Source organism: Gigantopelta aegis, chromosome 10 (assembly GCF_016097555.1).
Source record: "Gigantopelta aegis isolate Gae_Host chromosome 10, Gae_host_genome, whole genome shotgun sequence".
Lineage (NCBI taxonomy): Eukaryota > Metazoa > Mollusca > Gastropoda > Neomphalida > Peltospiridae > Gigantopelta > Gigantopelta aegis.
Genome location: NC_054708.1, coordinates 46602895 through 46630166, shown reverse-complemented (window position 1 = coordinate 46630166; position 27272 = coordinate 46602895). Strand labels below are relative to the sequence as shown.

General features: G+C 36.6%; 2 protein-coding genes across 2 annotated transcripts in view; both read right to left on the bottom strand.

The window, feature by feature from the left end:
* Positions 1-12767, bottom strand: part of LOC121384625 (valine--tRNA ligase-like) — a 36429-nt gene extending 23662 nt beyond the window's left edge. The window contains exons 1-7 of the mRNA XM_041515089.1: positions 12600-12767; positions 6885-7027; positions 6110-6182; positions 4307-4407; positions 3561-3688; positions 3177-3341; positions 2395-2476 (exon numbers count right to left, since the gene is read on the bottom strand). Of these exons, the coding sequence (XP_041371023.1) occupies positions 2395-2476; positions 3177-3341; positions 3561-3688; positions 4307-4407; positions 6110-6182; positions 6885-7027; positions 12600-12648 (741 nt within the window). The 5' untranslated portion in view covers positions 12649-12767. The remainder of the gene's footprint in view (positions 1-2394; positions 2477-3176; positions 3342-3560; positions 3689-4306; positions 4408-6109; positions 6183-6884; positions 7028-12599) is intronic.
* A 4466-nt stretch (positions 12768-17233) lies between these two features.
* The window catches only part of LOC121384627 (breast cancer type 2 susceptibility protein homolog), a 41165-nt gene continuing 31126 nt past the window's right edge, over positions 17234-27272 (bottom strand). The window contains 7 exon segments of the mRNA XM_041515090.1: positions 17234-17674; positions 18680-18832; positions 19710-19892; positions 21212-21290; positions 21843-21931; positions 22644-22752; positions 23321-23417. Of these exon segments, the coding sequence (XP_041371024.1) occupies positions 17399-17674; positions 18680-18832; positions 19710-19892; positions 21212-21290; positions 21843-21931; positions 22644-22752; positions 23321-23417 (986 nt within the window). The 3' untranslated portion in view covers positions 17234-17398.

Sequence of the window (27272 nt, the reverse complement as noted above, 5' to 3'; positions counted from 1 at the left end):
AAACATATGGTTATTTTAAAACTGTCTAAAGCATAAGTGACAAAAGGAAAGGAGACAAACGTTTAATGACATCTTAGCACACTTTAAACAATAGCTATTTGTGGCAAACATATGGTTATTTTAAAACTGTCTAAAGCATAAGTGACAAAAGGAAAGGAGACAAACGTTTAATGACATCTTAGCACACTTTAAACAATAGCTATTTGTGGCAAACATATGGTTATTTTAAAACTGTCTAAAGCATAAGTGACAAAAGGAAAGGAGACAAACGTTTAATGACATCTTAGCACACTTTAAACAATAGCTATTTGTGGCAAACATATGGTTATTTTAAAACTGTCTAAAGCATAAGTGACAAAAGGAAAGGAGACAAACGTTTAATGACATCTTAGCACACTTTAAACAATAGCTATTTGTGGCAAACATATGGTTATTTTAAAACTGTCTAAAGCATAAGTGACAAAAGGAAAGGAGACAAACGTTTAATGACATCTTAGCACACTTTAAACAATAGCTATTTGTGGCAAACATATGGTTATTTTAAAACTGTCTAAAGCATAAGTGACAAAAGGAAAGGAGACAAACGTTTAATGACATCTTAGCACACTTTAAACAATAGCTATTTGTGGCAAACATATGGTTATTTTAAAACTGTCTAAAGCATAAGTGACAAAAGGAAAGGAGACAAACGTTTAATGACATCTTAGCACACTTTAAACAATAGCTATTTGTGGCAAACATATGGTTATTTTAAAACTGTCTAAAGCATAAGTGACAAAAGGAAAGGAGACAAACGTTTAATGACATCTTAGCACACTTTAAACAATAGCTATTTGTGGCAAACATATGGTTATTTTAAAACTGTCTAAAGCATAAGTGACAAAAGGAAAGGAGACAAACGTTTAATGACATCTTAGCACACTTTAAACAATAGCTATTTGTGGCAAACATATGGTTATTTTAAAACTGTCTAAAGCATAAGTGTTTAATGGCACACTTTAAACAATAGCTATTTGTGGCAAACATATGGTTATTTTAAAACTGTCTAAAGCATAAGTGACAAAAGGAAAGGAGACAAACGTTTAATGACATCTTAGCACACTTTAAACAATAGCTATTTGTGGCAAACATATGGTTATTTTAAAACTGTCTAAAGCATAAGTGACAAAAGGAAAGGAGACAAACGTTTAATGACATCTTAGCACACTTTAAACAATAGCTATTTGTGGCAAACATATGGTTATTTTAAAACTGTCTAAAGCATAAGTGACAAAAGGAAAGGAGACAAACGTTTAATGACATCTTAGCACACTTTAAACAATAGCTATTTGTGGCAAACATATGGTTATTTTAAAACTGTCTAAAGCATAAGTGACAAAAGGAAAGGAGACAAACGTTTAATGACATCTTAGCACACTTTAAACAATAGCTATTTGTGGCAAACATATGGTTATTTTAAAACTGTCTAAAGCATAAGTGACAAAAGGAAAGGAGACAAACGTTTAATGACATCTTAGCACACTTTAAACAATAGCTATTTGTGGCAAACATATGGTTATTTTAAAACTGTCTAAAGCATAAGTGACAAAAGGAAAGGAGACAAACGTTTAATGACATCTTAGCACACTTTAAACAATAGCTATTTGTGGCAAACATATGGTTATTTTAAAACTGTCTAAAGCATAAGTGACAAAAGGAAAGGAGACAAACGTTTAATGACATCTTAGCACACTTTAAACAATAGCTATTTGTGGCAAACATATGGTTATTTTAAAACTGTCTAAAGCATAAGTGACAAAAGGAAAGGAGACAAACGTTTAATGACATCTTAGCACACTTTAAACAATAGCTATTTGTGGCAAACATATGGTTATTTTAAAACTGTCTAAAGCATAAGAGCAGGGATTCTAGAATGTTTATCAAATCCACTAGCCATGGGATCAGTGATTTAAAAAATGTACTAGCCACAATTAAAAACTCACTAGCCCTACTTTACTTTAAGTTAATACAATTGTACTAAATAATAATAGTAATAATCAGATATGTCACATAAACAGGGAAATAGAGCTTAAGAACACTGAGATTGGGGGTTGGGGTGGGGACAGGATATTCATATTTACAAAATAAGACTTAACTGCAACATTTGTCAAAGACAAATTCACTAGCCATCGGGCATGGCATTAGCAGTTATTTACTAGTCTGACATTGAATATCACTAGCCATGGAAGTGGGGTTACCATAATCTAGAAGCCCTGATAAGAGAGAGTAAAGTGACCTTTGATATACCAGTCATGGGGCATCATTTGAAATTGGAAATAAAATAACTGAGGAACTGAGGTGCATCCCATGCCTAAAGAAGTGAAAAGTGAACAGCTTTTATCTTCTGTTACTTACCGGCTCCATTGTGAAACACGTCCTATTCCAATCATATGAGCCACCAAGTTTCCTCAACTGATGGTAGATCTGGTCTCCCTTCCTGAAATAAAACAATCAATCACAAAATCATTATAGAAATTATTATGCTTTATAACAGAAATCTAACAGTCATTTTTAACAAAAACTTTTGATGTACTAGCATTCAGATTTTTTATTGTATTTGTAGAATGTGAATAGATTTTCATTTACCACTCAACAGACATTTGTAATCCCCTTAGGTTAAACAAATATTTTATTAAACCTCAACACATTTTTAAAGTGCAGCAAACAACAGAAACGGATTGTTTATGTACTTTCCCACAGACAAGAGAAAACATACCCCAAGTGGGACAGTGGTTGGGGGATTGGATCCTACAACCCATCACACCTCAGAGGAGTGATCTATTATGGGGTTATCAACCCACATCAACACTACTAGAGCACAGATTAATTGATCACCGGCTACTGGATGTCAAACTCTGGTAACTCTGACATAGTCTTATAGAGGAAACCTGCTACATTTCTTTTCATTAGTAGCAAAGAATTTTTCATATGCACTTTCCCACCGACAGGAAAGCACATACCGTGGTCTTTGACCAGTTGTGGTGTACTGGTTGGAATGAGGGAAAAACCTAATCAGTAGTTGAATGGATCCACTGAGGTGGTTCGATCCTGTGACACAAGCACCTCAAGCACCCTAAATAATCAGTGCATTATTTAGTACATTGTCCGAGTAGAGTAATCATTTGTCACTGACATACTCATTTTTCCATTTCCAGACTTCATCCACAAACTTCTCTCGACCTAGGTCATGTCGTGACAGTTTCTTCTCTCGCATCAGTTTCTTTTCAACAACGACTTGTGTTGCAATTCCAGCATGGTCACATCCTGGATTCCATAGCACCATCTTTCCCCTCATTCTATGCCTGGAAACAAAAATTGCTTTGCTTTTACCAGCTAATAAAAAATATTCTAGATAAGTCCAATTCACCTGAACTGAACCAGAATAGTGGAATTTTGGTTTTGAAATATTCAATTTCTTAGATAATATTTATATGGTTATTCATATATGTATCTTTCTTCTTCTTTTTTTTTGTAATCAGACTAAAATCAAGGATGCACATTTGAAAAATAACAGAACATACCATCTTACGAGACAATCTTGCACTGCACTTGTCAACGCATGACCAAGATGAAGCTTTCCAGTTACATTTGGAGGCGGAATGACAATAATAAATTTGTCATCATAGCTTGTGTTCTGAGGATCACGGCCCTGAAAGAATCCGGAATGACAGTAATAAATTTGTCATCATAGATTGTGCTTTGAGGATCACGGCCCTGAATGAAACCGACATAAGTTATACAAATATTTATTAAAATATAATGTGAACACCCCCAAAAACAATACAATCAAAATTCAGATACTTCAACCATATAAACTAGTTTGAATTAATGTTTGTTTCTATTACATGTTGCACAGAAAACAAGAGAATATAACACACACACCCCTAAAAAAACCCCCACAAAACACAACCCCCCCAAAAAAAAACACACAACCCCCTAAATATTTTAGCCTCTCCTTTAAAAACAGAAATTAATCAAACTTCCTCAGCTAACATAGCCAGAAGTACTAAAGGCAGATACTGGGGTGTTTAGTATATCAAGTGCCCAAAGCTCCCAATATCGGTATCAATGAAATTATATTTTGCCCAAATATATCAACATGGGTACACAGGGTCATGCGTGTTTGTCAGTGTGTGCATACCCTACAATAACCAACCTGTAATCCGATTTGGATACAAATTTATGTCATGGTCATGACTGTGCTTTTGTGAACATAGTATTTTTATGACAGTAAAGTTGTATTAAGGAACATCATGGTGACACTCACCCCGTATTCTGGTGTAAAATATCCCTGTTCCTCCCACCAATCATACCACACAGCCTCCACGTAGTCAGGGCTATACGCATCAGGCATTGAACATGATGTGTCTGAAAACAAACAAAATAATATTATATACATTATAAAAACACAAGGGCAGACCCAGAACATATTTTAAGAAGGCAGGATTTCTGCCAGATGGTACGGGGGGTGAAATATGTACCCTAGAACCTTGGAAATTAATGTATGTATTTTTGTAACACTTAAATAGATCGTAATATAAGAGAAATACTGTTTAAATGTTTTTAAAGTGCATGAAATGCAGTGTCGAAATTCAAAATATTTTCTAACCAATAATCACCTAGCAGGGGCACTTATGGCTATTTTGTTTGTATTAAGTACTCTTGTGACGGAACATGCTCTTATCTTTTCGCCTGTGGCTATGTCCATTGTGTTGGGGGCTAGTGCAGCTTGGTTACGTAATACCTCCGCACGACCGGGCCTCCTAATACACACCCAGACCAGGTGTGGAGGCCATGTGGAGAGTGGTTACGTAATACCTCCGCGCGACCATGGTATCTCTAGCAAAATGGCGATGATCAGTCTAGGCTTGTAAGAAAATATACCCTCTTGGTCGCTGTGGAAAAATACACATCATAAGATTCGGTCCCTGGACCAGTCTGGGATTTTTATAATAAATAACTAGGATTTTAGATATATCAGGGAGAAACATTGGAAGTATCCAGGGGAATGGACGTGGTCCAACTGAACGAACTATGTTAGTTCAGACCGGACTTGGTAAATATATATTTCTGCTCTGTTGTATAACCTTGATGTGATTGATGTGACTTTAAATATTTTAATACTGTATTATACCAATATTCTTTAGACAGTGTCTCCGGTAATCTGACGAAGTAAATTGTAGGCTTCACTGTTCTAATATTTTTATACGAGTATTTGGTAAGATAAAGCTTAGCCGGTCATCCTAGAGGACCTACGTAAACTGTAGGTTATTGTCTTTATTGTGATATGTACCAGTATTAATTCTGTATTACAAGGTTACTGAATGAGTATTTAAGGGTTAATTAAAAATTAACCAGTTAGGAATAGAGTTGTAATTCCTTTATTAATTAAGTTCCCCTGGCAGCGTTTCTTAATTATCACACGTGTGTGTGTTGTATCTCAAATTATTTTCTGGCAGAAAGCCTGGGAGGGGATCAAATGGGCACATTGACCAATTCCTTAAAAAGGACAGTTCAAAGAAAATTGTAAACAACTTGTTCCAAAAAAGGGACACTTTAATTTTTTAGAGTGGGGCAGGTCCCCTTCCTTGGATCTGCCCTTGAAACACATTAATTCTACAAGAAAAACACATCCCATTACATAAATGACTTGTAACTGATGCATAAAGTTTGTTTTGTTTAACAACACCACTAGAGCACATTGATTATTAATCATTGGCTATTGGATGTCAAACATTTGGTAATTTTGACATATAGTCTAAGAGAGGAAACCCGCTACATTTTCCCATTAGTAGTAAGGGACCTTTTATATGCACCATCCAATAGACAGGATACTACACACCATGGCCTTTGACATACCAGTCGTGGTGTACTGGCTGGAACGAGAAATAGCCCAATGGGCAGGGGACTGGGATTGATCCCAAACCGACCGTGCATCAAGCGAATGCTTTAGCACTGGGCTACAGTCCGCCCGCCTGACATATAAATGCTGTGTGGACAAAAACATATGCTAGCAAAGAAAAGCACTCAAGAAGCTAATGTTCATTTTAAGTTGAAAGAATTAGCTTACCTTTTTTCTCTCCTTTTTTAGTTGGAATGTCGTAAGTAATAACAGATTTCTCTTTTTTCTTCTTTTCTTTCTTCTGTAAATAAAAAAATCAAACCAAATATAAACAAGAATTCCACTGAATGTCTCACCTAGCATAAACATAATCTGGATTCATAACATGTTCATCTTGATGTATGTTAAGAAAACACACACAAAAAAACAAAACATAATAATTTTTAAAAACATTTAAAAATGTATTACAGGAATTATGTTGAACATCCAAAGGGACTTACAGTTTGTTAGGAATGGAGCTAAACACAAAACTTTTAAAGTTGTTCAAAAAGCAAACTATATTTAATTAAAAATGTTTACTTAATTAATTTTTAATTCTTTGACTTTAAACGCAAAAGTTGATGCCACCGCTTCCACAGCCCAGCAAAAAGAACAAAACAAACTATATCTTGTCTTTTTTCTTTGTAAAAGCAAGACAAAAAGACAAATTTAATTATCCAGGCATATAATGTATTTATTTAAATGAGAAATATTTTAGTAATGCCAAATAATTCAATTATGAATTTTTTAATTTTTTTTTAACAAGCTACATGTTTGCCATGCACATGTAACCTCCAACTCAAGAGACTCCTTTCAAAAAGAAAATAACATTACATACATTATTTTTCCTACTGTACACTAATCTTTGCATGTCTAGTGTATTGGTCTTAAGGTGGAACAGAGTTAAACAAATGTATGATTTTTATCTCTTTCTTTTCAACTTGGCATTCTAACAAACATGTACCTCATCGCCATCCTTTTTCATAGCATCTTGTTGTGCTTGTTTCTCTTGCTTTGCTTTCAGCTTTTCTAGTTTTTCTGCTTTTTTCCTTTCCTTCTCTGCTTTCTTCAGATCTTTGGAACCAGAAACCTTATCAATAGAATCACCTGTAAAATGATTCACAATGAGATTGTTTGATTGATTGAAAAGATATTTTATTGTATAAAGAAAAGAAAAAAATCAAGCACAAGTTTGGCAACTTACGAGACCTTTTTCAACCTATGAGATTGTTAAGTACAGTATTTGGTAAAGTAAAGTTTGTTTTATTTAACGACGCCACTAGAGCACATTGATTTTTTATCTTATCATCTGCTATTGGACATCAAACATATGATCATTCTGACTTTTTTTTTTTTTTAGAGGAAACCCGCTGTCACTACATAGGCTACTCTTTTACAACAGGCAGCAAGGGATCTTTTACTTGTGCTTCCCACAGGCAGGATAGCACAAACCATGGCCTTTGTTGAACCAGTTATGGATCACTGGTCGGTGCAAGTGGTTTACACCTACCCACTGAGCCTTGCGGAGAACTCACTCAGGGTTTGGAGTCGGTATCTGGATTAAAAATCCCATGCCTCGACTGGGATCCGAACCCAGTACCTACTACCCTGTAGACTGATGGCCTAACCACGACGCCACCGAGGCTGGTTACAGTATATGGATGATAAAATAAAATAATAGTCATGGCTTCATATTGCACCAAAGCTGAGACAATAAAGGGTGTGCACAAAATAAGCAAGCCCATCATTAAGTACAAACTTGCTAACCTCAAAACATTTCACCTCAAAATCAATGGAATGTAAAGCTGCAATTAGCTTAAAATGACTTAAATGCATTTTTGAATATGTACAACTCTTTACCAGTTATCATTACATTACTGCATATAAAAGATCTTGGTGTGGTCAGAACAGACAAAAAACCTGTTGTGTCCAAATTAGTTTGAACAATCATAATGTTTAAAAGTAGGCTTATCATGTTTTTGAAATATACTCTAAAACCATAATCATGTTCAACAGAACATCTGTTAAAAAAAAAATTAATTTCATGAATATTGAGCATATATACTACTCAAAAGAATTTAAGGGTCAGACGATATTTTCGACATTATTTTCTGAATGTCAATTATATTAGCTAGACCATAATGTCACGCATGGTATTGTTCCATTTTGACGAAAGTGGGTCTAAGCAACCCATAAATGAATTAAAATCCACTGTCATTGACACTGTCGACTAGTTCTAATGGCGAAAACATGCTTACATTTGCACGTAAATTAGGGCGAAAGCGAAAGGTCTGCTAAGTGCCCAGAAGTTGCTTTTTCACAAAGTGCTTCATTTGCACGCTTTGCATGTGTATTCCATGTTCCCAATGCTGAATTTCCGTATAATTGGAGCTTGTGTTCGTGTACGGTGCACACTCCGAATTCGACAATGGTACGACGTCAACTGACTATCGAAGATCGAGGAAGGGCTATTGCTTGGCTTCAGGATGGCAATACGCAAAGAAATGTTGCTCTGAGAATTCTGTTCGAAATCGTCCACGTTCGGGAAGACCCCGAAGCACTACAAATAGAGAGGACCGCTACATCACCAATATGGCTCTACGTCAACGCACAACCACTGCACGCCGATTACATGACAATCTGCGGACTGCGACTGGAACTCGAGTGTCTGATCAAACCATACACAATCGTCTGAGAGCCAATAATCTACGCTGCCGTCGCCAGGCTGTTCGACCACCACTCCTACCACGTCACAGAACGGCCAGACGTCACTGGTGCACATTTCATCTGCGGTGGCAACGTGTTCAGTGGGGTCGAGTGATGTTCACTGATGAGTCCAGGTTTAGTCTCCAGTTCAACGACGGTCGGGTTCGTGTCTACAGACGTCCTGGGGTTTGTTTGTAAATATGGAACAATAAATTAAATTTTTGGTGTAGTTTACATCATCAATCTAATACACTCTGAAACTTATTTGGTTATAAATTTTTGACCCTTCCCTTAAATTCTTTTGAGTAGTATATATTCATAAAGATGACAGGTAGGCCTATTTCACTTGTTTTTAGTCAAATATGATTTAGACCTACATCTTGAGTGAGCCTGAGGTCTGCAATAGAGCTGAGCGGTATACCGTATACAGGGTTCTCACTGGACTTTTTCCATTGGGGGGTCATTTGAGCTTCTTGTGAAATTTGGGGAGTCCCATAATAGGATTTTAAGTTAAAACTAAAAAACTAAGAGTCCTGTCCAAGTTCCATGCTTCTAAAGACACTTTTCGAGGGTCAGTGAGATCCCTGCGTATATACCGTTCGGTATCGGTATTATGTCAATAATGATTTACCACACCGAACAAATATCAAAATACCGAAATTTCGGTATTGAAAAATATTTCACGGAAAGAACTAATAATATATCTGACAAGGTGACCGGTCAAAACCCCCTCAGTCTAAACCCCCTCCAGTCAAAACCCCCTCCAGTCAAAACCCCCTTATTTAGGAAATAATTATAAGAAATGACAAAATAATTAATACCCAAAATATTTATTCACACTTGCATATTATAACATTTGATTGCATAGACTTTTGTATAAGTCATAATCCATTAGATCGCATTTAGATCTATTTCCATCTGATGCAGTGTCCGATGCCTTTGAGAGTATCCTCCATTGACTTAGCACCATCTCGGCGGGCTGTGCACAAATTCAAGAGCTTAGACTGCAATTTGACTGTTTTACGGCGAACACGTTTTGCTGGGGGCTCACCCCTGTTGTCTCGCAGTAACAGTGTGGATGCCATTGCCTGGTCTTTTCGCAGACTGTCTATGGCACGCCAGATGGTTGGGTGAGCATGTCCGATAAGCTTGGCAAAGGCATTATTCCAGCCTTCACACACGTTGTTGGTTCGAGATCCATTAGTTAGTGTGATGTCATGGACATACCAGAGTTCTGGAGAAAATGTTGGAGGCGATCGACGCATCCTGATGGGTGGAACAATGCCGTTTGGTTGTGTTGGTAGCTGGATACGGCGAAACTGACCAGAGACGTATGTGTTATCGAAGTAGTCGATTAGTGGTTCAAGTCCTTCTGGTGTTTTCCCTCAAGTATTGGATACCGGACACAACATCACCTGTTGGCAAAAATGCCAAACCATCCAACATGCCACAGAAAAGTTTTACGTCACTGTTCTCCCGATACAAATGTACAAGTCCCAGACTCTGAATCTTCCTCCACGTGCTCTGTGTCAGGTGATAAAAGCAGCCATGACTTCTAGTGTGTGGGCCGAACGTTGAACTGACAGCGTTGATGATGGCTAACTCGTAGTCGGTGATCACAGTTGATGGATCTAATTGAAAATCAAGCACCTGACACTTATTCTCGATGGATTGTAACAGTTCTTCATATGTGGATTGGCTCTTGTTTGAGAGAAATGCATAGACACAGCTGATCGATGAATCTCCGAGCGGCGCACGAATGACAAACAGTTGATGGAACAGGAGCGGAGCAGAGTTAAATGTTCCATCCATGTACCAGACATCCGAACGAGCCAGATGCGTTAGTCCCTCTTCAGTCGCAAACACTAACATACGGCTGGGCGAATCCACACCATTGTCATAGATCAAAAACATTTGTGGATCATCACCTCCAGTCGTAATCCACTGATCCTCAATGATTAAGTCTTGAAGTGATTGAGGATTGGCATGCTCCCGACGTAGTGTACGTTTCACAACTTCTGGGTTGCCTAGAGCAGCACGAATATCAGTTGTAGCAGTTGCTGTAGTATCCACGACTATCTGGGTTGGCGTACCCCGCGATGTACCACTTACGTTCTTCATGGTGTTTTTCAGCCTACTAGTACTAGCTGCAACAGAGTCGGGATTGGGATCATGAGTGTGTTGGACAGTGTGTATCACTGTCTGGATCTCAATATCTGTGGTCACTGCTCCCTTGCAAGAAAAGGAAGCCCTGTTGGAGCATTCCCATCGCACTGTAGACTTAGACTTGTTCTTTTTGGTATACATATATCCTTCATGCAGAAGCTTTTGACCACCCTTGTGATTTTGTATCACTTCCATGGTTGTTCACAGAATGAATGATTAATAGACCAGACCCTAACCATTTTCTTGTAGCATCCCATGTGACATTTGCTGCATGTACTCTACTTTCATGTTCAAAAATAACTGCTCAATCATTAATCCCATCAATAGCTAAGATCCCTTCAATAGCTAAGATCACATAAGTAACAGAGATTGCTAATTACTATCAAATTCTTTCATTATATTATTTAAAGGATTTCTCAAGGCTTCCCAATTACATTAATCCCTGCAGCAGCTAGCCAAGATCAAGCTGTTGTTGTTGTTGTTGTTGCTAATTACTATCATGTTCTTTCCTTATATTGCAAATTACTATCAAGTTCTTTCATTATACTATTATATTATATAAGTAGTTTTCCTAGGCTTCCCAATTACATCTATCTCTAAGATCAAAAATTTTGTAAAAACTACAATTCTAAGTCTATGAGTAGCTTCACTGAAAGCCTAAAGTCTATGTAGTGTAACATACACTAAATAACAACATAAATAAATATATTTCAGATAATTATTCAAAAGAGATTAAAACAATTATTCATCTATGTTAATATTATACCAACTTTACCACTATAAATACCAAACAATAATAATAAGAGGGGGTTTTGACCGTCTGACTATTTATTGCAGGGGGTTTTGACTGGAGGGGGTTTTGACCGAAGGGGGTTTTCACCTGGATTCATCTGACAAACGCAAAATGGATTGGTATAAATCTGACGAGAGCCTTGTATTTAGATGAAATTAGTGGGTGAGCTACAACATGTGCATGCATTTAAAGCCAAGTACACCGAAAATAGCGCTCAATATCGGTATCTTGTCAATACTGTACCGAGGTAAATCACCCCCAAAATACCGATATCAATGCCGAACATCAAATTTCAATACTGCCTAACCCTAGTCTGCAATCATCACATTAACAAATGTACTAATAGGAATAATATACAAGAGAAAACATCACAAGGTGTCATATGGTTGAGTATTGTAAAATCAAGAGTATTCTAAGTTCGAGACTTGTGCTTCAACCGTTGTTTTTGCTAATAAAATTATCAGAAGAGATACCAAGAGGTTATGAACAAGTTTCATGGAAATAATATAATACAAACTGGTATAACCAGAACACAATGTTTGTTTATATGGTTTTTAAATGTTTTCACTAATTCCCATTTTCACTCCGAAAACGAAACCCTGAATTATAAAAAATACGGAAGTAGACAAAAAATGGTTTGGGTTGGATGGCAAAAATGACAGCTTTTATTAACTGACATAATGGGAGAGATTCTGTTCAGCCGGCCATGATAAAGTAATTAAATGGGTACTAACAGCAAATAAGGCACTGACAGACAGTGAGAAATATGCTCTGAAGTCTAACCCCAACTCTCCCTAAAACTACCCTAACCATTGGGGGGGGGGGGGGGGGGGGGGGGGGGGGGGACGGGTCGAACTCATGCCAATGGATATTATAAATAATAAAATGTAAGTAATGCCTGATGTTAATTATGAAAAAAAGGCTCAAACTAGATTCATAGTTTATGATAGTATCATGAGTCAGACTCATAGTGAATAAACAAGAGACTGCGACTTTTATTAGTTTTAAGCCTACCTTGATCCATATCAGTCTGGACAGTGTTCTTATTATCGCTAGCAGACATGACTGCTACTGTCAGTTAAATGTGATTTTTAAAATTGTATTTATTACTCTATTTATACAAGCATAAAATAAATAGCAAAATGTTGAATCAGAAAAACGGACACGTTCTGAACAACACACCGGAACACATGCAATATTTAGTCGACAGAACTTCCGGATTTGACCCCTTCGGAATAAATCGGAACATCTCGTAAGATTACGGTTATTCCGGTATCACTCGGCCAACCGGCATATCGATTATCAGGGCCCGTGCTTACAAAACGTTTAGAATCCAGACTCAATCTTTAATGACGTCACACACATGCAATTTGTATGGCGTTGCAATGACATTAGTATCTCAGACGCTATTAGAGTCTAGACACTAAAAGTTTTATAAGCACCAGACCAACTCTCACTCACACCCCAGAGCGAGTTTAACGAATCAAGTGTAAGGCCACTACAAGGACTACGCTCGCTCTATCCATTAACAACTAATCCACTGTCCTGGAAGGAGTCCAAATAGCTGAGGTGTGTGCCCAGGGCAGCGTGCTTGAACCTTAACTGGATATAAACATGAACAAAACTATAAAATAAATGAATGAATGACTGACTTGACCTCAGTGTTGTAGTGTTGTCATTAGTCTAAAGGCTAGTAGGTAAAAGTACTCTGCTGTTCGAGAGCTAGACGGACATTTGGATGGTTATGATCAATCTCTCAGTCAAATATAACTATATGGTGATAACGTGGAATTGCTGTCTACCAGTGGGTAGGTTAATTCCCATTCTAATACAATAACACTATTCATTGGTTAAATACATAATTTCTGTCGGGTTTCTTCCTTGTTTTATTTAACGACGCACTCAACAAATTTTATTTACGGTTATATGGCGTCAGACATGGTTAAGGACCACACAGATTTTGAGAGGAAACCCACTGTCGCCACTGCATGGGCTACTCTTCCGATTAGCAGCAAGGGATCTTTTATTTGCGCTTCCCACAGGCAGGATAGCACAAACCATGGCCTTTGTTGAACCAGTTATGGATCACTGTTTGGTGCAAGTGGTTTACACCTACCCACTGAGCCTTGCGTAGCACTCACTCAGGGTTTGGAGTCGGTATCTGGATTAAAAATCCCCATGCCTCGACTGGGATCCGAACCCAGTACCTACCAGCCTGTAGACCGATGGCCTGCCACGATGCCACCGAGGCCGGTGTGTACATAGTATGTTTCGAGCCTATTTAATATGTAAAATATTTGTTATCAGCAAACTTGAAAATGATCAATATAATGGTTTTTAACGTCAAACAGGGTTATTGTTGTATTAGAGCAGGAATCTTTACCTACCAAGTGGTAGGCAGCAATTCCATATTTTCACTATAGTTGTCTCTGGCTGAGAGCGATCACATAACCGTCCAAATGTCCGTTTAGCTTTAGAATGGCGGTTATTTTTGTTTGACAACACCACCAGTGCACATTAATTAATCATCTGCTATTTGATGTCAAACATTTGATAATTATGACTTGTAGTCTTCAGAGGAAACTATGGGCGTCGATCAGTGGAGGACAGGGGGGACGTGTCCCCCTCTTTTCAACGCCGGGGGACAATCTATATATGCCCCCCCCCCCCCCCCCCCCCCCCCCCCCCCCTTTTCGTTTAGCAAAAACAACAACACCACAACCAACAACAAAAATAATTAAAAGTTTAACCACTAATGTATACACACACACAAACACGTCCTCCCCCCCGTTAAAATCACACATGTGCTTTACCACTGGGATACTATATTAGCATAAGTGGCTACATGCCTTTTCAAATTAGTCATCAAATTGGACACCAATCAATGACTCGGCCGTCCAGCTGAATTTGACATCAAATTCAATTAACTATAGTCTGTCCCACTGTGAACGCCTTTTGTTATGCTACGGAATTTACTACAAGTTATTTATTTCTGAGCAGACGGTTTTGTAAATTAGAAACAAAAAAGTATTTTTTTTTTGTCATTTCCAAAAAACTTTTACTTTTCTTCTTACGTGAAACAAAACTGAAATTATTTACAAAAAACATTTTTGTAGGAGGATGGGATGGACTACAGGCTCCAAGTAGCATAGGCTTGTGAGATCTACGCAAATGCCAAGGCCGTACCCTGATCAAAATCCTAGGGGGAGGTACTACTTTCTATAACAAATGAAACACCATACAAATTAAACCTTAAGATGTATATGCTATTTTCTGGAGTAAAAAAAGAAAAAAAGTGTGATTCTCAGGGGAGCAACTGCCTCTCCTGCCCCCCGGAGGGTATGGCCCTGAATCTATTCCTGCAAAGGATTGCTCAACAATTACGAAAGCCACAATTCAGCAATTTTTCAAACCCCAATTCACCCACCTTTTTGTAATGCTAAAATGTCTTTAAAAAAAAGATAAAAGCGAAAAAAACTAAGAAAATGTTTTTATTTAACACTCTCCACACATTGTTGTTTATATGGTGTTGGATCACACAGCTGATGAGAAAACCCACTGCCACCACTCCATGGGCTACTCTTCTCGATTGCATTAAGAGATCTTTAATATGGGGCAGGACGTAGCCCAGTGGTAGAGTGTTCGCTTCATGCGTGGTCAGTCTAGAATCGATCCCCGTCAGTGGACCCATTGGGCTATTTCTTGTTCCAGTCAGTGCTCCACAACTGGTGTAACAAAGGCTGTGGTATGTACTATCCTGTTTGTGGGATGGTGCATATAAAAGATTCCTTGCTGCTAATAAAAAAAAAAGAGTAGCCCATGAAGTGGCGACAGCGGGTTTCCTCTCTCAATATGTGGTCCTTAACCATATAGCCGTAAATAAAATTTGTTGAATGCGTCGTTAAATAAAACATTTCCTTTCTTCTTTAATATGCACCATCCCAGACTGAGTAATATATACCATGGCACCAGTTGTGAAGCACTGGCTAGAAAGAGAAACATCCTAGTGAGCCTGCCAACATGGTGCTTGTTACTCCTGCCCCATTATCCCGATAGGATTACTGAATTTGGTTTAATTTTACTTCGGTAATAATTGTGAATACATGCATATTGTTTTCATGAAACGTTATACAACTGTTAATACCTCCCACCATATTTTGTACCGCATTCAATTACACACTGTACTCCACCTGGTAAATGTTCAATGGCCCCAAAGCAGACTGTAGTTGTGCTAAGCCTTTGAACACACACAAAACAAATCTTAAAAGAGACAGACCCTAGTTTTTAAAAACAACATATTTTTCACTTTTAAAACCGTTTTTGATAATTTAAATTAGTACTTACATTTTATTATTTAGAATATTAATTTTCGTACACCTGTAGTTGTTCTGGTCTTCCAGGTTTTTATGCCACAGAAAAGCAATTTTTTTTATATAATGCTTAAAATAAATGTTTGTCCAAGAAATAATGGTTGAGACACACTCTAATTATTTTTATATGGTATTTTCCCATTTAAACATCACAGATTAATAACTTCTCTCTGTTATAATATTATACAGATATGTTACATGTTTGTAGATTAACTATATTCTGTGTACATTTTCACTGGCTAAACCTAGGGTCTGCACCTTTAAGGCAGATTTTACATGTTAAACTTTTCACACACCGTCACATCAAAGGGTATCATAATCTGTTCTGTACTGCCCTTGCTTCTTTCTGTTTACTTAGCATATGAATACACCCTCTTACATTGCACAATGCTCATCCATCAAATTACAATCTCTTCCACATAGACGGCTTACTATGGGTTAGCACTGGCATGAAATAAACCACTTCATTGGATGTGTAAATAATCTGAACCAGAAAAAATGTAGCAACCTTACATATAGAGAAGTCATGACTGATGGATACCCTATAAATGTGGCAAGAGACGAGCTGCAGAAAACAACATCACTGTCGGCACTCTCGTGTCATGGTGTGGGGCAGAATGACGATCAGTGGTAGAATGCTCACCTGAGGTATATTGGGTTGCAAGGTTAATTGCCCTTAGTGAACTTGGTCATTTCCCTCATACCCTACCCATGTGCCATGACTGGTACAAAGACCAAGGTATGTACTGTCCTATCTATGGGAAAGTAAAGTACAGATGAACAGACAGACGGCAATGAAAGCTATAGTCCTCTATGATTGGACTGGTAGTGGATTGAAATTTATGTCAAACAGAAATGACTGGCTGCATTTTACATTATAAATAAAAATGAGACAAACAGCCCTACCTTGCCCCACAATGCTTTGTAATGAATCCCATGATACTCCCCAAAGAGCATTACTTACTTGTAAGTGACACCAAAATTACACTGAATACTTCTATAATAACTATATGTGTCTTCCATAAAGTACAATGGTGCAAACAAATTTGCACATTTTTGTATGATCAGCTATGCAGTCATACATTGTTTTTTTTCCCTTACTTGCATGAACCAAAAACATAATTGTGGCCCGTTCTTAAAAAATTTGCAGAACATTCAGTAAACATCCTGTTCATCCATGGATAATTTGATAAAACCTTGCCTTTGTTTTTAATAAGCTACCAGAGTTTATATAGATTAAAATGCATACTACAAATCTAATAAAAAAACAACTGCACAACTTATTGAGTTTTATTAAACTTTTAAATCACTGATAACAAAACTCAACAAAACATATGAGCAATATACTATTCTTCATTAATGTTAATATTTTCATTGTCTTCTAAAGCAAAACAAATGATATAAATTGTTTAGCACATGATATATTTCTCTGGACATCCAGTATCACTTTAGCACAGACGACAAATTTTTCACATGGCTTAACGGAGGTTTAAACTTGTTGAGGGCTGCTGGTGATATTGCTGAATTCAACGATGATAGAGGTTTAGGAGATCCATAAGCCAGGAGCTTGGCCACCTTGCTGCGAATGACAGACTTTTGTTTCTTGACCAAGTCATTTTTTGGAGATGTTGAATGGGATTCATGTTGCGTGTCACCGCCCTCATCCATGGGTGAAAACAAACGCTGTATACATTCAGGGGGGAGGTTGTCCAGAAAATCCTGTAAAAAAATGAATTTAAAAACACTCACTGAATGGTATGTCCGTTAGCAGTTCAAATGAGTAACAGTAGGCTACAACAGAGATTTGGGAGTGAAATCTGATACTCCAGATCCTCGGCATGAATTGTCTTGTGATCAGCAACACATACCAATCATTTGACTGGTTGATGCCTTTTAGTTTAATGGTGCAACAACTGGGAATTGATGGGGTAAAAAAAGGAATGCATGTCCCTTTCACAGCCCAACTTTTTGTTTTATACTAGTAGATCTCTTAAGTTCAAGGGCCATAACTATGTGAAATTTGGGTAAATGACCATGAATGTCAAACGTATTTGTAACAGTACATGATAAAACTATACAGAAAGTTTCACCTTTAATATCTTGAGGTAATGTGTGAAAAAAACCCCACTTGTAAACAAATTTTTGAATCTTCTAAGTTCAAGGGCCATAACTCTGTCAAAAGTTTGTAAATCGCCATTAAAGTCAAATTTGATCTGTAACAATATATATATATATATATATAAAAATAAAGCTATCTAAAAATTTAAGCTCAATATCTTGAAGCACTGTGAAAAAAAAGAAGGAAATGATATGTGGGAGGGACAGACAGAAGGATGAAGATGAAACCTATAGTCCCCTCCTGGTGGATTGGCAGGGGACTAACATCGACATATGTAGTTACTTAGTAAACATTACATAATAATATTTTGTGAATTGCACATACACATTATTATTGAAGCAATCCAAGTTAATCAATCTGATTCCAATTATATGGCATACAATTTTGTATTCACTTCATCACTTTCTTTTTTGTTTTGTTTTGTGAATACTACTACAGGCATATGGAGATAGTTACTGTTAAGAATTAAAGAAATAAATACAAATTCACAAGCCTTAAATTAAATAATTATAACGATTTACTTGTCTCATTAAAGAACTTGTCAGTATTTAATATACTATTAAATGTTAAAATATAAATAATAGTAATAATAAACCAAAAGCTACCATGTCAATGTTTTCCTGTACACAAGGTGTTGCAGACTGCCTCCGGGCACTCTCTAGAACTGGATTTCTTCTTTCTGGAGTGAAAATATGCTGTAAACCGTGAAGGTGGTTTAGCTTTGTTTTAGCTCTCTTCAAAAACTGCTCCTTCTCAGCCTTAAAGAGAAAAAATTAAAACAAATCATGAGATGTGCAATTAAGAATTTACATTTCTTTGTAAAAAAAAAAAAAAACCCCTGTACAAAAAACCCTGTACGCTTGGTTATAAATACTTACAATAGATGTTAATTGTCCCATGGCCGACAATGGAATGTCAGACAATATCTCAGACCTGTACTATAGACATCTCTAAACTCCTTTCGATTAAGATGTTTCTGACCAACAGATGTTTTGTCAACAAAGATTTCACCAATAATATGAGGCATGTTCAGGATGGAAAAATGATTGCATGACTGGTTTTTGGGCCCAATGTTAAATGAACGTGATACGATAGATGATAGCACCAGTCAAATTGTCCGCGATCGCTCGGCATTCTGAACATGCTACTCTTCTAACGATATATCAAACAGTCTGTCTTTGTTTAATATGCCACAATAAGTAATGTTAAAAAAATGATGTTTTATTGCAAAAAAAACCCTTAAGTTGTGTGTTTTGTTTGAAAACACATTTTATTCAATTCCCCCCCCCAATTTGAACAATATTTTAATTCAGTTAGTTGTTACCAATATGTCATTTGTCTGCATGCCTAATATAATATACAAGAAAATATCACCGAAATACCCATTGCGTTATTTATGCCTCTCAGTATAGATACTCCTAACAATACAATTTATCTGATAAGTGGTGAATGCAAGTTTAAGATAACCGTATGAGCAGACCTCACTATCACTCCACTCCCCATCACTCGCCTGAGACTAGTTAAGTACGATATTAATATGGTTATATCTCATACTGCTCCCTATGATGTAAGTCAAGGGAGCAATTAATCACTCCCCTTAAGTTATATTTTACTTTGGTCCATGCTATGTCTCACCTGAATAACACTTTTCAGTTTGTCAAGTTGTTTTCTCTCTTCTTGGGAGCTGCCCGTGTGACTGAAATGGCTCACTTCAATGCAGGCATCCACAGATACAATACCCAGACCACGTGACCATTTCAGTACGAGATTCTTCACAACAAACATTTTGCCTTCATGCAGGTCACTCATACCAAAACTCTGGAAACAAAAACATTTGTGATACCCATCTATTTCACCGTAAGCAACAGCTATTGACAACATCAATCACAAGTTGATTCAGAATATAAAACAACATTTATTTTAAAGTTAAAGTTTGTTTTATTTAACAATATCACTAGTGCAAACTGATTTATTAATCATTGGCTACTGGATGTGAAACATTTGGTAATTTTAACATATAGAAACTGGCTATTCTTTTTTCCGTTAGTAGAGGGCAATCTTTTATATTCACCATCCCACAGACAGGATAACACATACTAGAGCCTTTGATATAAGAGTCGTGGTGCACTGGCTGGAATGAGAAATAGAAATGGACCCACCAACAGGGATCAATCCCAACCGACTACGTCCCGCCCCAACATTTATTTTAATTAATAAATCAACAACACCGAATTACATGATGCCCATATTAAGTACACACACTTAAACAGTATTGTCTTAATGAAATAATCTAGTACAAAATAGGGGCATAGTAATTAAGTCATCAGCTCTAAGGGTGACAGGCTGTGGCTTTGCATCCTGGTACCTGCTTCAACCCCGAGTGAGTCTTAATGGTTCAGTGGGGAGGTGTAAAGCCACTACCCGGTCTTCTCTCTCACCAACTATTAATCACTTGCCCTGGACAGACAGCCCAGATAGCTAAGGTGTGTGTTCAGGGCCATATTTTCAAAGTATCTTAGCGCTATGAAATCGTAAAACCATCATAGGAAGGAAGGAAGGAAATGTTTTATTTAACGACGCATTCAATACATTTTATTTATTGTTATATGGCATCAGACATATTGTTAAAGACCACAATGATATTGAGAGAGGAAACCCACTGTCGCCACTTTATAGGCTACTCTTTTTGATAAGCAGCAAGGGATTTTTTTTATGCACCATCTCACAGACAGGGTAGCACATACCACGACCTTTGATATACTAGTCGTGGTGCACTGGCTGGAACGAGAAATAGCCCAATCGTAGGGTGTGATGTCACTACAGCACACGCCATAGTGACGTCATAGCTTACAATGATTTTACGATTTCATAGGCTAAGATTGATTAAAAAATATAGGCCCTAGACCTTAAGGTAATTTGATGTAAGCATAAAAATACATTGAAATAGTTTTAATTTTTTTTTTAAATTTAAATTTCTTTTAAACATCCAGTATTACTAGGAATAATTAAAAGTATTCTTTTGAATAGCCATTAAATGCAGGTTTGATTACATAATACTTTTATGTACAACAGGTCATGTATAATAAACTTAACAGAAATACATAACAGAATGATAGAAGACTGAAAATATACCTCACCTGAACGCCACCCCAGAATCTAATGCCCATGAGATCTCCATCTATGTCTGCAACGTACACTGTGTCGACCTTTTTGTCACTGAAATTTCAAGTTCAGGTTTACAGTGATATTACAATATTAGTTTAACTTAAATACAAATTCAAGAAACAGGAAGGAAGGAAATGTTTTATTTAACAACACAATCAACACATTTTATTTATGGTTATGTGGTGTCAGACATATGGTTAAGGACCATACAGATATTGTCAAGAAACATGAAAGTTAGCCGTCTGTGGTGCACACTATTCCAGATGGGTATGTGGTTTTGAAAGAGAATATACAATACTGTGTTTATGAATATATGGAAGGCACACACCTTGCATATTTACGATACACAGAATAACAAAAACAAAACAAAACAAGAGTTAAGTGATGAACAGTAAAGTTGTTATTAGTCACTGTATAAAATCTCAATATACCAGACATTTTTTACTTTTCTCAGGGTAAAATATAGGATACTATTGTAGTATTTCGACCACAAAAATTCCATTTTTGTAACAATGAGAATAACTAAAGCAACAATAAATTGTCCATTCTTATTTTTATTAAATATTACAAGTTAACACATTAAATAGGTCTGTGCTTAAGTACCTGTTAGAGGAAATATCCACTGTAATGCCAACAAAATCAAACTCTTTATTTGGTGGAGTCCGACATCGTAAATCTCTTACCTTCCACACCTGGTAAAATAATGTTATGTTCTTGTTAGATAAGTAAACTAGTAGTTCCTGTCATTACACAAAATGTGAGAACACAAAAACCCCAATATTGCTAATGGTAGTAAAATAGTACATGTGGAAGCAGCACGCCTCCTCTTTCATATTTACATATATTTTGGTATGTATATGGTTTGAATACCTAATTAAAATGAAGGAAGAAGGAAGGAAATGTTTTATTTAATGACGCACTCAACACATTTTATTTACGGTTACCACACAGATTTAGAGATAGGAAACACGCGGTCACCACTTCATCGAATACTCTTTTCAATTAGCAGCAAGGGATTTATTATATGCACCATCCCACAGACAGGATAGTACATACCACAGCCTTTGTTACACCAGTTGTGGAGCACTAGCTGGAATGATAATTAAAATGGAGACATTGTAAGAATGCTCAATACATTGTCTTGGCTTCCTATTTATTGTGCAAAAAAACATACCAAGAGTCTGCTAAGTATTCTGGTGCCGAATAAACTTGTGGAATAATAAAAAATGGCAATATGTTCTGGGCCTCGTTCCACAGAGCGATCTTAGACCTAAAATCACCGTAATTGCACAGCTAATATATGCCCTTAAGGTGATCTTAACGCTAAGATCGCTTTGTGGAATGGGGCCCTGATAAATTATTGTTCAAAATCTTTTATTAACACTATAATAATTGTACAGTTACCTCTCTAGGTTCGTACACAAGATCAAGATAATTTTCATCTATAGGCAGTTCCTTGATGCAACTCTGGCGTGATGCAGTCAGATGAACACTGTGACTTACTAATCGTGTCCTAAAACAAACAGCCAGTCAATGTTTAGATCTGGGAATATTTTCAGTGGTTGCAACCAATTTATTTCTACTTTATTGTTAATTGTAAAACAAAAATAAACACTACTATTGCTATGGAATATTTTATTTTTAAAGTGACAAAATATCACATGAAACGTAAAAATAAAATTTACAGTAGTGTACTTGTTGGGTAATCAACATGGATATTAACTCATTGTTGGACAATAAATTATGAAAACCAGTTATTTTCAATAGAGAATTTATTTCAGAGCAACCATTTCTCTAACCAAATGTACCAATATACTGTTATTAAATATATCAGTAAAAGGAATATCTGAATAAATCCTTTAAACATGGAGTATGTTTTCAATATACAGTACAATCCCGTTGGGTCGAACTCGGAAGGGTCAAATACACCGCAACGCTCAAACCAAAAACAAAGTCCCGAGTGACACTTACACATTGTTGACCATATGGTTAGGTCGAACTATCCATTGGGTCGAACACATTCTCGAGTACCACTGGGGATCGAGCCAATGGGATTCAACTGTATAGCAATATTTACTTACTTTGGAGATGAAGCAACAAGGCCAAAGAACTTGTATCGTTTTCCTTCCCTGATGTCCATCCAGTCTGAGGTTGGCCTCCAGATTGTCACTATAGTAGCTAAATTAAATGTGATATTGGTGATATGTCAATTCAAAAACTAGATCTCAGAAGTTTTTTTACTTTTATGCAAGTTGAATACAGGGGGTTACTTTTAAAAAATTATAAAATAACTTTAAAAAAAAACCCCAGTCCACACAGCCATGAAAAATGTCCAATAGTGGTTTCAACTATACATTATATCTACAGTGTAAATGTTATGGGGATGTTGTCCATCAACAATATTTTAATGAATGTACAACAGTACACTAGAGATGGTGTGTATGTGTGTGTGTGTGTGTGTTGTATGTATTTCTTATCGTAATGTCAATGTCATGTACTCTATTCTTGTATTTTAATATATTGTTTTGATTGTTTCAGGGTTTTAAAAATACATTGTGTGTGATGTTGAATAAAATGCCACTGTTCTGAACTATGCAGCTGTTTGTCGTCTATTTTGGAACAAACCTAATGCTGTTACATTTGGAGCCGATGTAGGGACAATGGCTTGACATCCTCACACTGGACGTGGATGACTGACAGAGCGAAAGAGATTGCCAATCCCCTGGAAAGATTTCCAACCCCTAGGAAAAATTGCCAACCCCTCAACTGTTTAAGACGATGGATGATGAGTATCCAAGATTTTAATTCTCAAAGACTTTCCAATGTTGCAGTTTTAATTTAATTTTAAAGACTGTGATCACACAACAACGGACTCTTTATTGAGCACTCATGTATGTTTATATTTATTTGTTTGTGTAGATATAATTTCCTAAGTACACGTGTATCCTTGTGTATATATATTTATTTGTTTGTGTAGATATAATTTCCTAAGTACACGTGTATCCTTGTGTATATAAATTTATTTGTTTGTGTAGATATAATTTCCTAAGTACATGTGTATCCTTGTGTATATATATTTATTTGTTTGTGTAGATATAATTTCCTAAGTACACGTGTATCCTTGTGTATATATATTTATGTTGTAGGTACCGGTACATTCTTTTGATTTGTTTTGTTTTGTGTTCCATTTTTTTTTTTTTACGTCTCTGTGATTTTCTTTTGATATATATTATTTGTTTATTTATTTGATTTGTTTTATTTGTTTAGGGTTTTCTTTTTCTTTTTCCTCTCTTTTGGTTTACATTTTTTACATTTGTTTGATACCTTTTGATTTGTTTTCATTTGTATGGTATACATTTAATTTCATTTATCTAGCAATCACTGTATACATTGGCAAGATATGATGACTAGATAAATCTCTATATCTTTGGTCACTGACCAAAAATATAGGTCATGTGACATAAGCCCGACTCGACTCGAGTATTTCAGAGTAGATTTTCAATAAACATAGTCTTTAAATCATTTGTTTAAGTACAGTAAATACAAATAAAGTTTAGTTTTGCGACAACAATACAAAACTTGTATATTTATTTATGAATTAAGAGTTTAGAAACGCTGTTTTAATGTGGCAGAATGTAGCTAGCTTCTTATAAATAATGACGTCATGTATCTTGTATGACGTCATACGGCAAAAGCCTTGCTAGGTTGATAATACTCGATTTGCGTACACAAAACTGGAATAAATAATGATTTTCTGAATATTCCTGTAGGATTGAAAAATAAAAGAAATAACTGGTTACTGTCTTAAGATATCAGCTTTATCCTGCTCAGGTCGAATGGCGAATGCAGTTCGGCAGAGCCTCGCTGTATTCGCCATTCTAACCTTCGCAGGATAAAGCAGATATTTTAAGACAGTAACCAGTTATTCCCTATTTATTTTCAAGTGCGAGCAAAAGTAACATTTTATTACTTCTTATAAATGATGTGATGTAGCTTGTTTCCACTGATACATATTTGTGCAAACAGAATGACTATTTGGGACTGTTCAAAGGGAGTAATGATAAATTAGTTTAAACATAAAGTGAAATATTAAACTAAGAGTTTAAATAATTAAAGAACTTAGTCATTTAAACGTTGTATATTAATTATATTGATTTAATTGGTATTGTGTCATACAGTATAGGTAGTTCAGCTTTCAGTGGAAGTTCCTTATTTTGAGGATGTTTCCCAAGAAATATTTGACTCATAATTTTGTTTCAGTGTGTACCAAATTGCAAGTTATCACGTGTAATTGTTACTCTTCATGCTGATATGGTATACTACCGTTGTATCTAATTTGTAAACTTTCAGATATTTTGTTTATTTGATTTTTGGTTTTCATCATGGATAAACTCACTCAAGAAGACATAATACAATTTGTTTCAGCATTTCAGAAATTGCAAGCTTGGTCTAAAACAGTTAGTGCTGAAGACTTGGTAGAGTGGATGTCCAATTTATGTGCATTCCAAAGAGGAATAACATGGTACAAAGCCTGATCCTGCTAGTTTTCCAACATCTCTTACATTAAATCAACCACCTAAATTACCTTTCTTTTCAGGTGATAAACTGTTTGATACTTCTTTTGATTATAACTGCTTGTTGAAAGACAAATCTGTTTCTTTCCAGGTATTGTTGAAGGCGGTACAGCAGTCCTTACGTGGTGAGGCAGCTACTGCTGCTATGTGTGTGGGTCCCGATTGGGATGTTAGCCAGTTGGTTTCCAAGCTAGAATGTATGTTTGGTACTGTAGTTAGAGGACAAAGTCTGCTGTCAGTATTTTATAATGCTCGTCAAGAGGAACGCGAAGATGTCACTTCATGGGTGTGTAGACTGGAGGAGTGGCTGTACCGAATATCAGCCCAGAGTAACGGACTTAGGAATGATCTACAAGACAAATCTGCATACATCTTAGATCAAAGTGGTAGTTTTGGCGACTTGCTCAGGGCACTCAGGAGAATGGAAGCAGATATGCTAGAGAGGCAACCAGTTAAGGCTTCAGCTGTAAGTAAAGCTGCTGTACATACCAACGATTCTGAAGTTATTAAAGAAGTAAAAGGTTTACTTAAACAGTTAACTGCAGATGTTGCTGAGCTGAAGAAGTCCAGACATAAATTGACAGTACCATCACGAACACAGCAGGATAGCCAAGGTCAACACGGACCTCAACAGCCACGACGAGGTTATCTATTTCAACAACCACAGCAGCTGAATGAACAGTATCAACCTAGAGATGAACCCGTTTGCTTCAGATGTGGACAAGTAGGTCATCTCAAATATGGATGTCGGGTAAGACTTGATCATTCTCGACGACATGCTTTAAACAGGAAGCATTCTATGAGGAGGGGCTACCCGTAGATTCCAGACCAAGATGCCCTATCAACTTTATGCAACAGGATAGTACCCATTTAGTGGGAAGTCTAAATGAAAGTGATGTTATTATCAATAATATTTCCACTAAAGCTTTGTTGGACACTGGCTCAACAGTATCTACTATTGCAGAAAGTTTTTACAAGAAAAACCTGTCTGATATAGTGATGAATACGCTTGATGTTATTTTAAAGAGAGAATGTGCGGATGGACAGCAGATACCATACCATGGTTATATTGAGGTAGAACAACAGGCAACAGGAGCTAGTTCTTCTGGGAAACAGCTCTGTCTTTTATTAGTTGTCCCTGATTGTTCTTATAACTCTCAGGTGCCACTTCTTCTGGGAACTAATGTTTTGTCAGCATTCATGAGTGAGTGTAAATTAAAACATGCTCGTCGTTTTCTTCAGGAAGCAGATATCCATACACCATGGTATCTGGCTTTCCATTGCATGTTGTTGCAGGATAAGGAATTATCCAAACAACATTTTTCTTTAGGCAAGGTAAGAAGTGCGACATCAAAACGCCTGCGGATTCCCTGATGAGGTACTTGTTCAAGGGTATGTAGACAAGCCAGTTATGTATAGGTCTACATGTGCCTTGATTCAATCTACCAAAGGTTCTGTT